The sequence below is a fragment of the Salvelinus alpinus genome, chromosome 26 (genome assembly GCF_045679555.1).
Source record: "Salvelinus alpinus chromosome 26, SLU_Salpinus.1, whole genome shotgun sequence".
Classification (NCBI taxonomy): domain Eukaryota; kingdom Metazoa; phylum Chordata; class Actinopteri; order Salmoniformes; family Salmonidae; genus Salvelinus; species Salvelinus alpinus.
In genome coordinates this window covers 9015917-9034585 of record NC_092111.1, presented here as the reverse complement: position 1 = coordinate 9034585, position 18669 = coordinate 9015917, and the positions used below count along the sequence as shown (strand labels likewise).

Genomic DNA, 18669 nt, shown 5'->3' with positions numbered 1-18669 from the left:
TACAGTATGTACAGTTAAGTCACAGAACCCTCTTGAATGATCTTCAGATGTCTCAGATTTCTGTCTTCGTACTCACAATTCTTGCCTCTCAAATACAAACGATGAATAAAATGATAGAACTAATCATACAGGAATACACATCTCATGAAAGACAAACATGGTTAAGATTTCAACATTTGTTTTTCCAGGACTTAGAGAAAGAAAAATGTCTATACAGTTTAAGTATAAATCTCTATGCATATACAATTTGTTCTTGATTCTTGTGTGTGTATTAGTGCTTGAAATGCATCGTATTCTTTTTCTTCTGAAACAGCATCACCCTTTCTTATAGACCCCCTCACCTCTCCTCCTCCCTCTTTTTCTTATTGTGTAAATTATGATCATATCCTTCCCTCTCTCTCTCCCTCGTTTAAAATATCTGTCTTCATTTTAAGCACAGCATCAATTGTGAATCATCCTCCACCCATCTCGTTTTCTTTCCTTCGTTCATTCCCTTCTTTCTCTTGATCTCCTAAATATCCTTCCTTCCTCCCCTCTTCCATCTCTCCTCCCACACGTCTGTGTGTGCACGTGTGTGTGCACGTGTGTGTGTGTGTTTGCATCTGTCTCTGTGTGTTGGACGTATGACAGAGCCAATCCCTGCTCTGTCTATCCCCCCCTCCCCTCCCTCCCTCATCCCTCACTCCCCCCTTCTAGCATGGCGAGGCACTCATGTGCATGTGTTGGTGGTATCGGGGAGGGGGCTGGGCAGAGGGGGGCATGGCCATGGGCATGGACTGGGGAGGGGGCCCGCTGGGGTGGGAGGACATGGTGTGGTGGCTGGAGTGGAGGGGGTGGGAGGACATGGAGTGGTGGGGGTAGGAGGAGGAGGAGGACTGCTGGTAGCTGGCGCCCGAGGAGGGGCCAGAGGATGGGGCCTGCTGCTGCTGCTGCATGGAGCTGCCCTTGGGCGGCGGGGGCGTCTGGTTCAGCTGGATGGAGATGTCGCTGGAGACTTCAGACGCGCTGCGGCCCCTCTTTGGAGGAGGCCACGACTCGGGGTGAAGGTATTGGCCGCTGTAGTCGCTGCACTCGGACAGGCGGGGGCGGTAGAGGGACGGGTGGGGCCGGTACATCTCCTCCTCGGCGTAGCGCTTCATGAAGAGGTACACTGACATCACCCCGGCCCCCTGGGAGAGAGCAGCGCAAGTACACTATGAAATACTATGACTCATATTAATGCATGACATGAAACTGAAACACCATCATAAAGAAGTCATAAGTGACACATTGGGCCATCATACATACATCAGGGACACTCTGAACCACAGCAAAAAGAAGGCTGACTAAAAATAAATCATATTATATAAAAATCACATAAAGTACTGGGCCATGAAATACAATAAATACTGGAACATTTAAAGGTCCAATGCAGCCATTTTTATCTCAATATCAAATTGTTTGTGGGTAACAATTAAGTACCTTACTGTGATTGTTTTCAATTAAAATGGTAAAACAAAAAATGAACAATTGCTTCTAAGCAAAGAGCCATTTCTCAAGCAACAATTTTGCTAGGACTGTCTGGGAGTGGTCTGAGTGGGGAGGGGATTACTGAGAACAACTTTCTTTCAGATTGGTATATCAACAAATGTATCACCTAGTGATGTCACCAGGCAGGCCAAAACTCCATCCCACCCAAACAGGCTGAAATTGCATGCGGTCTTTTCATACAGTCCATACAGTAAAAGGGCATTGTAATCATTTTCACAATTTAACAGTATTATTCCAACCTCACAGTGTGGAAATATACATATAACATAGGGAAATCTAATTTTTGACTGCACTGGGCCTTTAATAAAGCACAATAGCCCTCAATACAACAGGATGTAATATAGCATCCTGAAAGATCTATAATTTTTTTTTTGAATCAATATAAAATATGAAACATTTTAATAATATTACATGCATACGTTATTTTCAACTGTGGAATATATTATATGATGCACAAACCTCTTAGTGCCTTAGCAACCTACCCTGCAATGCACCGAAGAGACAATAATGCTCAGACTCAACCAAACCGCTCCTCCGTGTAATAACTCATTATCAAAAATGCATTCATGTTGCGCCAAACATTTACACCTCATCCACTATTCATCGCTGACATCTTGATACAACATCCTTGAAACTTGAGCACAACGGCGCTGGCGCTATGCGCTATTCCCTCTCCTCTTCCTCCTGCCGCCTCAGAGGGGCTGGAGAAAAAGAAAAGCCCTCTAGCGAACTGTATATTCATGTGACGACAGCAGCGTTTCAAGCTGCCGCTGTGACAGAGCCTAAAGTGTGCGCTATTAACATTTATGAATATTGACGCGAGATGGGGGGGGGGGGGGGGAGATCCTAACAGTGAAGTACTGCGCTAGATGTTGGTTAGCAGTTAGCAGAGGTTAGTAGTTAGTGGTCGGGCGCTACGCTGGCAGGCGGACGGGTGTGCTGACCTCTTTGAGGAGGAAGGAGCTGGCAGCGAAGGCGAAGGACCAGCCGTAGTGGTAGTGGAAGAAGTGCTCGGGCTCACGTGGCCGGTTCATCACCTCGTCGTTGATGCTGCTGATGTAGAGGACCAGGCCCACCACCAGGCTCAGCCCTGAGAAGGGGGAGAGGAGGGTGATGGAGAGAAAAAAAGAGGGAGGGAAAGGGGGGAGAGAGAGGCAATGGAGAGGCATAGAAGCAGAGAAAGACATGGGAAGGAGTAGATGAAAGAGAGAGAGATGGAATGGAGAGTGAGAGAGAGGAGGGGAGAGAAAGGAGGAGGGAAGAAGAGGCGAGCCAGTGGAGGGTGAGAGAGGAAAAGGAGAGAGAGAATGGAGAGAAGGAGTGTACAGGATTGGGAAGATTATATGAAACAGTGAGCGAGAGAGAAAGGGTATCGTAAATTAGAATGAGAGAGGGAGAAAAGGGTAGAGGAAAGAGAGAGGAAGGGAGGAGGGAAGGGACAAACGCCAGGGGCAAGAGTGGATGGGGGAGCGGGTCAGAGAGTGTGAACATGAAGGGGAGGGTGGGTGGTAGGGAGAGGGAGAGAGAGATTTGGAGACAGGAGGATACACAGTGGGCAAGATGGAGGGAGAGAGTTGGAGATGAAAAGAGAGGTGGAATGTTTATATGAGTACATCTCTGACTGCTTGTTGCCTTGGCATCCAAATAGATCCTCTTGACATATGACATAAAGGGTGAGGCAGCTGGAAAGTGGGACAGTATGTGGCCTATAGTCACACCGCTGGAATGGGATCAAAAACACCATATTTCGAGCCAAAGTCAGTAGTCTACTCAAAGGGCATAGGATACAGACAGGAGCTTTGAGGAAAACCCCACTGTTCTTGTTCTTTTATGAGATCATTATTTTATGAAAACAAGAATCCTAAATTATAGATGGTAAAATGTGATTACGATACAGTGCAAATGACCAACCATTGCTACTACTACTACTACTACCACGGCTGTATTACACTAGACTAGCTAAATTAGTGTCACCACTGCAAAAACAAATCATAGTTTCTCAAATGTTTTCTCAGTTAAACTTCCAAAAGCCACCATTTTTGCTACGTGTTTCTGCCTTCACACGGAAAAGAGCTCGTATGGCCAAACATTTGAGCACATTTCCCCTGACGCATTAAAAAACAACAATAAAACAACTGAATAAGGTCCTCAAAACGTCCTCTTGAACCACTTTTTAACGATTCATTATTTGGAATAAATTAGCCTCATTATACTAAATGGAAACCAAATCCCAACCACTGCCTGTGAATCTGCGATAAACAAGGACAACAGACAAGAGCAGTGGTGGAAGAGAAAGAAAACCTAATTAAAGGATGTGTCTGTGCTTTTCCCCAGCCGGCCAGCCTCGGCTGCTGCTGTCTCTGACCCTAAAATCCTCCTCCACCATTAACCAGCACAACAGCCCCACTGCATAATCAACCCTGACCAGCACCACAACAACAACAACAGCAGGAGGAGATTCAGGCAGCAGGCTCGAGCAGGCAGCAGTAACAGCTGCAGCAGCGGCCAAAGCTCTTGGGAACCAGTGACCTGGCTTCCCCTTACTGGGTCAGCAGGGGGAGCTGTGTGGCTAGCTGCTGCTAGCTCCTCGCCTGCTTCCCTCTCGCCTGCTTCCCTCTCAGCAGCAGTCAGCCGTTCTGCGTGGGCGTGCTAGAAAACACTGTCCCTCTCTGAAGAAAGGCAGGCTGCACCGGAGCCAGTTTGAAGCGTCGTCCATTCTGTTTCTTCAGAATGGTTTGGGTTAGGAGAATGTGTATGGAGAGCTGATCCTGAATCAGGATGTGAAAACGTTTTGTTTGCGAGGACATTTTTAGTCATTTGTGTTGTGAAATGATGATGAAATTTTATTCTATGGCAACCACATTTTTATAGAACAGACATTGAGAACAATGTCATGCAGAGAAACTAGAGAGCTGTCAGTTTGTTGAAATGGCTTCAGAATAACAGAATATTTTCTCAAGTCCAGTTGATTTCTCAAGTCGTTGATTTCTCAAGACCCATTACCTGAAGCTGTCGTGGTTTTACAATATTTAAAGTTTTATTTATAAAAAAAAATTCTAAACCCACAGCCCAGAAAGTTTCCCGTTTCAAGTTGTATAAGTCGTATGTACAGGATACACATGGTCTACACCGTCCAACGAAAGGCTTACTTGCAGGTTCCTTCTCGACAATGTAACAACAACAAGAAATAATAAAAGACAAGAATACGAACATAAAGTAAATGGCTCAGTAGAACATAATAAACAGAAAATACCTTTCATCGAGTTAACTACTAGAAAAGCACAGCATACTCAATTTGCGCCTGAAACGGTGCAATCGTTCACTGCTGCAGGTCAGTGACATGTAATAAGGACAAGATAGGCACATAACTGCTCTGTCAGCAGCATCTCATGCTAGGCTAGCATCTGTGAGCAAGACATGCAATACCCCCCAAATAGAAACTGATGTAATCTTATAGACAACTGAGGATCAGGATAAACTGTTAGCCAAGCCACTAAATCAAAAACCAATCAGGAGGGTTCCAGACACAGATCACACAGAACCTATTTTACATACCATTGGCAGCTTTCATCAACCAATAATTATCTTGAATACTGAATATCATTAAAACAACAGCCAATGGGAAACTTTTATGTGGCACCTTACCTGAGAGGATGAAGAAGATTCCAGAGATGAAGGCCAGGATGGTGCGCTGGGGCCGGATGTGTCCGATGTTACTGATGACGAAGGCGGTGAAGACGAAAAGCAGCGAAACCATGGGGAACGGTGTGGCCGTACGTACCATCTCTGATGAGGGAAACAGGTCATGAGAAAAACAGAAGAAGAGGGAAAGATATATTGAGATAAGGAGGGAAAGTTAAGTTCAACACTAAAAAAAAAAAGAATTATAAACATATTCAACATATAAAAAATATTCAACATTTCTTACATCGTTTTAATCCAAGTTTCAGTGTCCCACTGGGATAATTAAGCCGCGTTCAGTGAAAAAAGCTTTATGTTACACATGTCCTCTATTTATGAATAATTAAGTTAATAAATACAATACCAGTCAAAAGTTTGTGCACACCTACTCATTCAATGGTTTTTCTTTATATTTACTATTTTCTACATTGTAGAATAATAGTGAAGACATCAACACTATGAAATAACATATATGGAATAATGTAGTAACCAAAAAAGGGTTAAACAATTCTAAATATATTTTATATTTGAGAATCTTCAGAGTAGCCACCCTTTGCCTTGATGACAGCTTTGCACACTCTTGGCATTCTCTCAACCAGCTTCACCTGGAATGCTTTTCCAACAGTTTTGAAGGAGTTCCCACATATGCTGAGCACTTCTTGGCTGATTTTCCTTCACTCTGCAGCCCAACTCATCCCAAACCATCTCACTTGGGTGAGATTCTCAAATATAAAATATATTTGGATTTGTTTAACACTTTTCTTGTTTACTATATGATTCCATACGTGTTATTTCATAGTTTTGATTTCTTCACTATTATTCTACAATGTAGAAAATAGTAAAAATAAAGAAAGACCCTTGAATGAGTAGGTGTGTCTAAACCTTTGACTGGTACTGTAAATGAATGCACAGTACATAACACATGGAGAAAAAAACATGAATGGTCTAAATTGTTATATAAGTGTATGAACGATTTGTAACTGTTAGGTTTTAGCTGTTACGCAAACCAATAACTAAGGCTACGTGTCTTTTTTTACATCTGTCTGCTTGCGCTGCAATTATTTGTTACCTTGTCTATTTGTCTATTCAGTAGTGCTATGTTACTTGTATTGTAGTCTGACACTTTTTCTTCTAACTGGGTTTTCCTGTTATACTTTGCTATCCGTGCTGCCTACTTTGTTTCCCGTGCTATTGCCTGTTCCTACAATGTTTTGCACTGTTGCCATAGATCTCCTATCATGTAGTGTTGCGATGTCTCTATTGTCGTGATGTGCTTTGTCTCTGCCTATTTTGTGCCTCGTGCTGTTGTTGTCTGCGCTTAACAGTGTTTGTGCCATGTTGAGTTGTTGCCATAGGAACTCTCCTCGTATAGTATGGTCGTATCTCTCCTGCTTTATTTCCACTGTCTGTCTGCTGATGTATCTGTGCTGTTGCCAAGTGTCTGCCAGGCCGTCATTGTAAATAATCATTTGCTTTTAATTGACCTGCCTTGGAACATAAGGTTAAAGAAAAATGAAAAGTGTCATGAGTGAACACTTGAATTATACAGAAAAAAATTACCTTTCTTACATGACTATAAAGTCTTTATGAAGTAGTTACAGAGGTTGACTTGAATTGAGGTTGGGAGCAATTCTGTACAGAAATAAATGCTTTATGTAATACTAGCCCCCACCATTCTAAATTCAATTATTTTACTTGTCAATCACGAAGAAAGGAAATCATACAAAATAAGGATTAAGTAACATTCATTCCCAAGAACACATTTCCTGTATCAGTTTATCATTCCCTACAGGTTGTTATGCCTGCAGCCAGCTGTACAAAACAATATACTGTAGTAAAGGTAATGTCCTTTGTCGTAGCGTGTCAGGTCCCATTGTAGTCTATATAGTCCACTTTTGGGCCACAATGTTCTACGCTTTACAAGGTTTTCCAAGTTTTCATATCTTGAATAATTTAAATAGTTCTTAAATAAAGAAAAGGGAACTTCAGCAGTGTTCAACACAGGTTTTAAATAAAAGAGGCTGGAAACTATTTTGCCTCACCATGTTTCCTGGATAGAGCCATAAGGTGCATAAAGCAATGACACAATGACATGCAGGGGTTATTTTCCTGCACGTTTCTCGCTGTTGTCACTTACTTAGTATATTTGCAGTGTTTTCGGTCACGATGTCGATCTCAGCTTCAGTGGTGAAGTATTCCGATGCTACACATCTCCCCTTTTCAGGTCCTGAGAGAGAGACAGAGACAGATGAGCAGAAGAGACACTTGGGGTGGAATAGAGTCGTTAACCTGGAATTTGGACAGAGAGCGGGACACCTAATCAGAGTGGCACAGAGGTGAACAGTCAGCGAGCAAAGACACATTCCACACGACAGCAGCATCTTCCACCTTCCACCTTATGTACCAGGCACCAGCGCAAACAACGCCATTCTGCTGGAGGGCCACCAGTATAACTCTGGCTAAAGGAGCGCGTGTGTGTGTGTGTGTGTGTGTGTGTGTGTGTGTGTGTGTGTGTGTGTGTGTGTGTGTGTGTGTGTGTGTGTGTGTGTGTGTGTGTGTGTGTGTGTGTGTGTGTGTGTGTGTGTGTGTGTGTGTATGTGTGCATTCTTCCTTAAGCGTTCCTTTCAACCTTAAGCGTTCCTTTCAATGCCTCTGAGTCACGGGTAACAATCATTGTCTTCCGTCAGATAGCGCGTCGTATCCGCCTGCACTGATCTGTCCAATAAAATGTATCGTCGGACTGCAGTAACTACACGCTGCACCCAATACACCCCGCGCCCATTGCCATTGAGCGTACTTGTAACAGTACGACGTCCATTAGCATTATGTCACTACATACGTTATGTCCAGTGGTGGTCGGTGCCGTTTAAGATGTGGGAGGACAATTTTTGTTTTTCATGAGCATGGCCTTATTTCTATTACAGCATATTGGATGACTGTCATTGATATTCCATTCACTCAGTTCAATGTAACATGGATAGGTTAAGGCTACTACTACATGATACTCAAATTTCCCCTCTACCCATCATGAGGTTTCTACAACCTAGCCTATGAATGAAAGTTTACAATGTAGGTGCACACAAGTCGAGAGAAAAATGTGAGGTGACAGGCATTGACACATGGACAGGTCTACAGTGACACATTCAATACTGCCACTCTAGCCTGCATCTAGCTAATTTAGGGTGTAATTATTAGTTTAACAGTTGCAAACAAGAGTTTGCGTTTAAGAAACGTTTTTCAACAGAATCGCCCATGATCACACGTAACACAGTTCACTTTCATAGCAGCCACGTTGTATTACTTCTCGCATCTATGCGCTCTACTCCTCTCAACTTTTCTCTTCGCTTGTGGGATTCAATGCACAACACATCAGCTGTACGTGACCAGGCAAAAAAAATATTTCCAAGCCAAACCATATCATAACCGCTACTCACAGCCTACATCGTTTTTACCATATTAGCTAAAGGAACGTCCTTGTCAACATAGCTAATAGAACTAACGCGTTACAATCATGCACTAACGTTACAGTTACAGTGTACAGTGTACAGTCAGTAAGCAGTTTAGCACTTACGCCGGCAGGCCAAGGTGGCATTAAATTAGTAAAACCAAAAGCTTACCTTGATTTTGAAAAGTTCCAGTGTTGTGTTGGATAGTCATAGCCAGCTAGCTAACATAGCATCTCTCTGTTTGAGCAGGGTGTTTGAGTAGGCTAAACTAGCTAGCTGCATTTGCTAACTAAGTAAGTGAAACTGAAAGCGATTTTTTATAAATTAAATCTCTCTCTCTCTCTCTTGCTTCTTCTTCATTTTGGAAGATGGTCCTCCCCTTCCTCCTCTGAGGATTCTCCACTTATTACGTCACTACATGCACACTAGCTAGCTAGCTAGTACACACTAGCTAGCTTGTACACATATCTGTTGGAGCCAGACCCTATTGAACCCAACTCTCGCATGGCACTACTTGGTAGGTGTGGTGTGTAATCAATCGTCACTACACGCCATGCCCCACATGCCCCCCCCCCCCCCCCCCCCCCCAGTCTGCGGTCAGCAGATAGATCATCCTCGATCAGTCTCGTATCTCGCAAAGGGTAATCTGGCTACAATGGGCTGCCATAAAATTATAAAGTATAAGCAGTGATATGGACATAATGACGAGATGCTTTTATCTCCTCTCTAATAATGGGGTTTGTTGTCCACAAAGCAGAACGGCAGGCTGTCAAGCTCTCGCCTATTAAATTTGGATTGGTGGATACACCTCGTTACTTTAATTATTTTGCGAATAGTCGATGAGGGGTGTTGACGTCAACTGCCTGTATTCAACGGAGAGTGAGATGCTAATCTCATGAATATGCATAGACCTTCTTGAATTTCAACAGGGACAACTCTGATATTAAGGGTTTGCCGGGATGTCACGTGCATCACACTTATATCATTACACTCGTAACAACCTAAGCATTACAAAACGTATATTAGTTCAAACAAGCCTCACATGTCAAAATAGCAATTCATGTCAATCTTGACTAAATTCGACACTCTCATTGCCCCTCATACAATAATTAAGGATCTGCTTAACATGGACATATTTTGGCCAGATAGAGGGCTCTCGCTTCGCCTCCCTCTCTGATATTACCTAGGTGACATTGACTAGTGAATCCTATTTCACCCTAAAATAGGCCAAATTATTATAAGCTGAAAAAAATTGTTGTGTAATTCAGTTTTTTTTCTGAGGAAGTCTTAATAGCTAATTTGGACATCTAGCTAAGATGTTTGCTGCTTGACAGAACAGTATTTCTGGAGTTTGACAATGTGTGCACAACAACTAACTTAAATTTGTCCATGACATTAGCTTGCTAACGTTGCTCGAAGCCAGTCACTTCGTATGAAAATAATAGGAAGCTAACCTAGTCCACACATTCAATGTGTAACATCAAATGCTTTCTCCATTAGCTAGCTAGCAAGCTACTTTAGCAACATTATTTTATCACAATGAATGAATTTTGAAGAAGCAGCTAGCACTGCCTGATTTGCCGTGAGACCGTAGCCTCCCCGTCAGCTCTTCTGCTGCTGCACTCGCTGACCTCAACTTAATGATCACCAAGAAACATGCTGATCTACGGACTGATTTCTGATAACACACCCTCTTAATTTTGGGGCAGCATGTCTACAACTCCAGGGCAAACTAGGCAAGCTGTTTAAAAGTCAGTAAAGGTAGAGAGAGCTAGCTAGCTTACCATTATCTTAGTAAGCTAGCTACAATTGCAACAAGTTGGGTAAACAGCTCATCATGTCATGGCCACCGATGTGGTTGCCACCACTTTGTTTTAATTTTCTCGCAAATTGAATTGCAAAGTATTAAATCCCGTCACTACGTGTGATATAATTTAGCTAGCTATTCTGCCTATTTCATAGAGCGCAGTGACATAAAAAAGCAGATGCTCAGGAGTACTACAATTTTAAGATGAGTTCCACGTCCTACAAGACAGATCGGTTGACGGAGGTCTTCGCTATTTGCCACAGCCACATAATTATGGCTAAACCCGCCTATTTCTATAATTGATCTTATTTAAGTCCAGGTAGCCCTATCAGATACAGTTGAAGTCAGAAGTTTACATACACTTCGGTTGGAGTCATTAAAACTTATTTTTCAACCACTCCACAAATTTTAACAAACTATAGTTTTGGCAAGTCGGTTAGGACATCTACTTTGTGCATGACATAAGTAATTTTTCCAACAATTGTTTACAGACAGAGTGAATTATAAGTGAAATAATCTATCACAATTCTAGTGTGTCAGAAGTTTACATACACTAAATTGACTGTGTCTTTAACTTCTTGACGCTAGGGACCAGATTATTATTATTTATTTTAAATAACGTTCCCAAGGTAAACGGACTATTTCTCAGGCCCAGATTGTAGAATATGCGTATAATTTACAGATTAGGATAGAAAACACTCCAAAGTTTCCAAAACTGTCAAAATATTGTCTGTGAGTATAACAAAACTGATTTTGCAGGCGAAAACCTGAGGAAATCTAACCCCGGAAGTGCTTTTTGTATTTTTTTATCCTTGTTTCATTGGCTGCCCCTCTTCCATTTAAAGGGGTATCAACCAGATTCATTTTCCAATGGCTTCCTCAGGCTGTGACCAGGCTTTAGACATCGTTTCAGGCTTTTATTTAGAAAAATGAGCGAGATTTTTCAAAACGAGTCAGGTGTCCTTTGATTAGTTCCTGTGCGTGAGAGGGGTAGCTCGACATTTTCTTTCTCTCTTTTATTGAATAGGTTACCGTCCGGTTGAAATATTATCGATTATGTATGTTAAAAACAACCTGAGGATTGATTATAAAAAACATTTGACATGTTTCTACGAACATTACGGATACTTTTTGGAATTTTCGTCTGCCTTTCAGGAACGGAACGAGGCTGTGGTTTTCTGAACATAACGCGCAACCCAAATGGTGTTTTTTTGTTATAAAACTAATATTTATCGAACAAAAAGAACATTTATTGTGTAACTGGGAGTCTCGTGAGCGCAAACATCCGAAGATTATCAAAGGTAAGCGATTAATTTTATTGCTTTTCTGACTTTTGTGACCATGTTAATTTGGGGCTAGCTGTTCTTACTTTCTTGTCTAGTGATTGATAAACTCACAAACGATTGGATTGCTTTCGCTGTAAAGCATATTTTCAAAATCTGATTAACCTGTCTAGCCCCTGGCGGAACCCCCCCCCACATTCCACTGAAAAGGCAGCGTGCGAAATTCCAAAAATATTTTTTTGAAATATTTAACTTTCACACATTAACAAGTCCAATACAGCAAATGAAAGATAAACATCTTGTGAATCCAGCCAACATGTCCGATCTTTCAAATGTTTTACAGCGAAAACATCACGTATATTTATGTTAGCTCACCACCAAATACAAAAAAGCACAGACATTTCTTTCACAGCACAGGTAGCTTGCACAAGACCGACCAAATAGAGATAGAATTAGTCACTAACCAAGAAACAACTTCATCAGATGACAGTCTTATAACATGTTATACAATAAATCTATGTTTTGTTCGAAAAATATGCATATTTCAGGTATAAATCATAGTTTTACATTGCAGCTACAATCACAAATAGCACCGAAGCAGCTAGAACAATTACAGAGACCAACGTGAAATACCTAAATAATCATCATAAAACATTTATGAAAAATACATGGTGTACAGCAAATGAAAGACAAACATCTTGTGAATCCAGCCAATATTTCAGATTTTTTAAGTGTTTTACAGCGAAAACACAATATAGCATTATATTAGCTTACCACAATAGCCAAAAACACAACCCATTTATCAGCAGCAAAAGTTAGCGATCACAAAAAAACAGCAAAAGATATATAATTTTTCACTAACCTTGACAACCTTCATCAGATGACAGTCCTATAACATCAGGTTATACAATACACTTATGCTTTGTTCGGAAATGTGCATATTTAGAGCTGAAATCCGTGGTTATACATTGTGAAAACGTAGCAACTTTTTCCCAGAATCTCCGGATATATTTCTGACACTCACCTAATCTGACCAAATAACTCATCATAAACTTTACTAAAAAATACATGTTGTACAGCAAATGAAAGATACACTAGTTCTTAATGCAATCGCCGTGTTAGAATTCTAAAAATAACTTTAGTACGACATACAGCTTACGTTATAGCGAGACAGCGCCTGCAATGAGGGCGGAAAATAGTACTAAACATTTTCCACAGAAATACGAAATAACATCATAAATGGTTCCTACTTTTGCTGAGCTTCCATCAGAATCTTGTACAAGGGGTCCTTTGTCCAGAACAATCGTTGTTTGGTTTTAGAATGTCCTTTTCTCCTGTCGAATTAGCAACCAAAGCTAGCCAAGTGGCACGAAGCTGTCCATCTTCACCAAACGCAGAGAACGGAAACCGCCAAAACTCACGATAAACTTTCAATAATCTGATAAAACTATATTGAAAAAACATACTTTACGATGATATTATCACATGTATCTAGCTAATGAGAGCCACCTTGAAAAACTACAACTACTAATTCATTTTTCAAAAATCAAGCCTGAAAACCTTTCTAAAGACTGTTGACATCTAGTGGAAGCCATAGGAACTGCAATCTGGGAGGATTTCCTTTGAATTTCCCATAGACAAGCATTTCAATGGGTGCTGACCTCAAAAAATAAAAATTCTGGATGGATTCTCCTTGGGTTTTCGCCTGCCATATCAGTTCTGTTATACTCGCAGACATTATTTTAACAGTTTTAGAAATTTCAGAGTGTTTTCTATCTAATATTAGCAATGATATGCATATCCTAGCTTCTGGGCCTGAGTAACAGGCAGTTTACTATGGTCAGTCATCCGAACTTCCGAATACTGCCCTCTAGCCTTAAGAAGTTTTAAACTGAAATTGCAACCAACTTTCTATGGTTTGTTTAAAAATAGCGAGATTTTTTTGATTTTTTTCAAATAACCAAAAGTGAGAGGTTGTAATCTGAATAAGTGGAAAAAGGCCATTCTTGAACATGGGGTGAGACATTCTTACTAATCTGCTATAGAACCTGTTCGGATTTAAGTATAACTTTTGAATGATGGAAGCCTTCAGTGAGAGGTCTAATGCTTCAATATTTAATCTATTTTTGCTAACTTTCTATTAAAACATATTGTAATGAGATCATTTCTTTTTTTCGGTATATGAAAACCGAGTATGTCCACTTTACCGTCAGACCGTTTTATTGGTAAAGTACACGGTAATGTAAAGGTTGTCTTTTTTTTGTGATCCAATACATAATATAGTAAGTACACTTATCATCATTTGGTTGTAATCCAGAGAGGTTAGAAAAAGTATCTAGATCATCTATGAGCCTGTGGGAGGATGCAAATGGTGGATTTAAAAGAAAACATGAATCATCAGCGTACAATGACACCTTTGTTTCTAATTCCTGGATTTCTAGGCCCTTGATGTTATTGTTGGATCTGATTTTAATAGGTAACATTTCGATGGCCATAGTAGATAGGTATGCCGATAGTGGACAACATTGTTTTACTCCTCTTGACAGTTTAAAAATGACTGAGAAGTAGCCATTATTTACTATTTTACACCTAAGGTTACTATATATAATGTTAACCCATTGTATAAGAGATTCTCCAAACTTGAAATATTCCGGGCATTTAATATAAATTCCAGACATACTTTATCAAAGCCATTTCAAAGTCAGCTACGAATACCATACCTTGTTTGACAGATTTTTCATAGCGTTCTATTGTTACCAGTACTTGTCTGATTTTATCTACAATGTATCATCCGTATAAAAACCTGACTGATTAGGATGAATAATATCCTACAATACCCTTTTAATTCTAAGCGCTATGAACTTTGCATCACAACACTGAAGTGTAAGGGTCCTCCAATTTTTTTAATGGACTGGATCTTTATATTTACCACTTGGGTCCTGTTTCAGTAATAATGAAATCAGACTTTCTTGTTGAGTATCTGATAATCTACCATTTTTATCCGTACAACAGAGCATAATTTGCTAATCGAGAGGTGCCGGAACTAAAAGTGAGCTCGAGAGGGGGGATGGGGGAGTTCTGAGGTACCAGAAGCATTACGTGCATATGATTTCATTTGCATAGTGCCATAGAGCAGCAGAGTATAGGCATTTTCAGAAGTTGCACACTGGGAAAAACTTGGCTTTTTATAAATGCATTTCATGCTATTCTACATCATATGGCAGAATCTTTGGCGGAATATTTTTTAATACCGCACAAATGATCGAAATGGAAGGCTACTTTGACACTGACAAACTGAGATCAATAAAAAACGACCTTGTCTTTAATCCATCAATAGCCTAGGCCTAGGTGTGTGGAGACATATTGTAGGCTACAATATGAGGAGGACATTTTAGTCCTAAAAATGCCAGTTTCACTGATTTACCCAATGATGCGCAGCTCACTCGCTGTTGATGGCCGATGCGCGCATGCCAAAAGCCTCACTCCTTGGTTTACTTTGTATAACAATATTTGGAAGTTGATCAAATAGTTTGGTAGCCTACAGCATAGAGTCTTTTCAGCAGTAGCCTTTTGCTTTCCAACCTGTGTTTTCCCTTGATTGTATTTTAAATATTGCGAAAAACCTGTTTTGTCTGCATGCTGTTTGTGTCACTGACAGATTTCCCGCACGTTCCTGACTGTAAGCTATTCCTTGTTATTGGGCTACAATCCACAGCTAGGCTATTTTTAAAAGAAGCTATTTATCCTCTGTGGCTAAATTATAGTCCTTCTCGTGGTGTAGTAGGCTATTCTGAATGATTCCGTTACTTTCTGAACAGACAGCAGTTATTCTATAACTTTGGCAAATGTATTTCAATTTATTAGGGGTGCTGCAGTTCCTTGATTCTATGATTCTATAAGGAAATAAATGATGATGTCAACGCTGGAGGATGAGAGTTACAGGTTCATGTCTATCAGGGCAGAGGGAGAGATCATAGAAAGTGAATCTCATTTTAGTTATGTAAGAGATACAGCCACGCGCTGGTCTCACACATAGGCCTACAGTAGGATACAATGCCTGTGCAGAAAATCTACTTTTGAACATTACGTTTTTTTGTGGGGGCAGGAGAATTAATGAAGAGACAACTTGAATGAACAATTATTTTTCATGCCACAAGAGTTGCCGGATCTTGAACAAAACAGTCCAAAACGGAGAGGTGCCAGGATCCGGCTCAAATTAAGCACTAATTGAATTATTTTATAAGCCATAAAACGCCCTCTCCCTATCCACTCACGATACAACGTGTATCGATTGACTTGCGTTGTTATTGTTCGCGGCTTGTGTCTATTTAATATCGAGGAATATTTCACGTTCTCCTGTCAGACGAGTAACAACATGAATTGGTGCATGAGTCAGAAATAATGAAGTGCGACTCGAGTTTTGCCATCAGCTCGAAGACGGTGTCCCATTTTTGGTCAATCAGCAGCACTCAGTGGAGTTCTCTGCTGCTGTTTCTCTCTCTCTCTCTCTTTTTCTCTCTCTCTCTGAGACTAACCAACAGATGCAGGCACCATCAGTCCAGTAAAGAAACAATTGATATTTTACCAGTGTGATATACCGCACGTTTTGAAATATCATTTTAAAATGGTCTGAGAAGAATAGCCTACTGCACAAACCTCATTGTTACATAACTTTTTAATTTTTAATAGGTTAATATTGCCAATGCTTACGTCAGAAAAGGTTGGTGACCACAGGGCTAGGGCATCACGAAGATATTCCCTACACTGGATTGATGGCAGATTTTAGGAACGGAAAATTGAATATGTTGGGGCTGCCCGTTGTGGGGGCTGCACACTGCGTTAAGTCGGCCATTCTGTGGCTCTGGGGGGATTTTCCGAGTGCGGGCTGAACTGAAATGTGACGCTTCGCATTGGATCCGATCGTGGATCTGGTGACATTTCTAAGAAGCTCCGGAGACAGGATTTCTTTGGAGGGGTGGATTGTGGATTTTGCTCAATGGGAAAGTTCATTTCTTGATCTTAGAATCAATGTTGTCACAGTTGCTTCTTGTTGAAGCGTATGGGTATTGGCTAGTAAATATCCTAAACCTAGCCAGCTAGACAGATAGCCGCAAGTTAAAACCAGAGAGAGAGAGGGAGGAGAGAATTCACTTTCTGTTTCATCTGCTGCTGGCTTGCTAATGTTCACTCAGATACGTTTTTCCACATGTAATTGATGAAATTAAATGTTTATTCTACAAAGATAGTAATAAATATGTTGTGAATATTGTAGAACAATCCTCTCAGCTGTTTTCCATTAAAAAAAGTGCACACCAGTTTACCATGTACAGTAGGCTACAATCAATATGTTCCTCCACCGCGTGAGTCAGAAATTGTGATCTTGTTTCGTTCGGAGCTTTCCAGCGGTCTTCGTGGTTTTATATGCAGGAGCATAAATTGTACAATTCTATACTAACAAATACTTTTTCAAGCTGGAACCCATGTATATTAGTTCATATACCTCACCAACTAAATACATACAGTTGAAGTCGGAAGTTTACATACACCTTAGCCAAATACATTTAAACTCAGTTTTTCACAATTCCTGGCATTTAATCCTTGCAAAAAGCCCTGTTTTAGGTCAGTTAGGATCACCACTTTATTTTAATCCACCAGAAACGACATAACAAATATTCCAACAAATATTATGGTTAAACTGAAATATACTAATTGATAAAATTGGTCTAATCTTTGTAAATTATATCATAAATAGGACTGGTGGAGTTATGTCACACACGCAGCTAACAAAAATATATGGAAATGTCTGCTCGTCTCAAAATTACAACCAATTGCAACATTACTGCAAAAATGGAAGAGGCAAGTGGAAGGGGGAGAAAGTAAGGAACTTGTCTCTCGGCCATGCATTAAAGACCAAAATTGTCTTAAGAAATTTTTGATAAATAAAAAAGTATTCCAGTTTCATTTAAGGACCAAAAATTGACAGCTGTGCCTTTGTTTTAGTACTGTCCATACGTAGCTTGTTTTTCGTTGCAGATTCAGGAATGGCTGAAGAATTGCAACATTTACCTGGAGTTAACTCTGCAAATAGTACTGCTAGGTGATTTAAAAAGTAATAGTCAATCGGTTAATAATATAATAATACTCTTAGCAAAAATGGTTATCTTTAATTTACAATATGTAGAATCTATGAGAATAGAAAGGTTCAGAAATGTTGTGAAACACCACAGCACAGTTGAAAAATATATGGCAAATAGGAATCAAAACTGGTTGGTGTTCAAAGATAGACAGGAGGGGTTGATGGTAGCTGAAGGGTGGGATTAAAACAAACAAAATAAAACTATTGTAAACTACACTGTGTCTGTAAAATGTATATAGTGTGTATAAGCTGGAAGTTGAAGCCTAAGAGTAGTTGTGCATTAGTTTACGCCAGTTAGGGGAGAACTAATTATGGCGCCGACAGAGATGGTCGCCTCACTTCGCGTTCTTAGGAAACTATGCAGTATTTCGTTTTTTTATGTATTATTTCTTACACTGTGTCACGTTCCTGACCTGTTTTCTGTTAGTTTTTGTATGTGTTAGCTGGTCAGGACGTGAGTTTGGGTGGGCAGTCTATGTTTTCTGTTTCTATGTTGGTTAATGGGTACCTAATATGGTTCTCAATTAGAGGCAGGTGGTTTTCATCTCCTCTGATTGAGAATCATATTAGGGTCACATTGTTTGTTTGTGGGTGGTTGTCTCCTGTGTTAGTGTCTGTCTATGTTGCACCATACGGGACTGTTTCGGTTTGTTTGTTCATTTTGTTAGTTCGGTTTTTATGTAGTCATTTCCCTGTTCGTGCGTTCTTCGTGTTACATGTAAGTTCTTACGTCCAGGTTTGTCTACATTCGTTTTGTTATTTTGTTAGTTAATTCAAGTATAGTTC

At 40.4% G+C, this 18669-nt stretch overlaps 1 protein-coding gene across 1 annotated transcript in view; it reads right to left on the bottom strand.

The window, feature by feature from the left end:
* Positions 1-455: 455 nt before the first annotated feature.
* Positions 456-18669, bottom strand: part of LOC139554595 (voltage-dependent calcium channel gamma-7 subunit-like) — a 31585-nt gene continuing 13371 nt past the window's right edge. Inside the window, exons 3-6 of the mRNA XM_071367519.1 lie at positions 7349-7438; positions 5176-5316; positions 2475-2620; positions 456-1169 (exon numbers count right to left, since the gene is read on the bottom strand). Coding sequence (XP_071223620.1) covers positions 693-1169; positions 2475-2620; positions 5176-5316; positions 7349-7438 — 854 coding nt within the window. The 3' untranslated portion in view covers positions 456-692. The remainder of the gene's footprint in view (positions 1170-2474; positions 2621-5175; positions 5317-7348; positions 7439-18669) is intronic.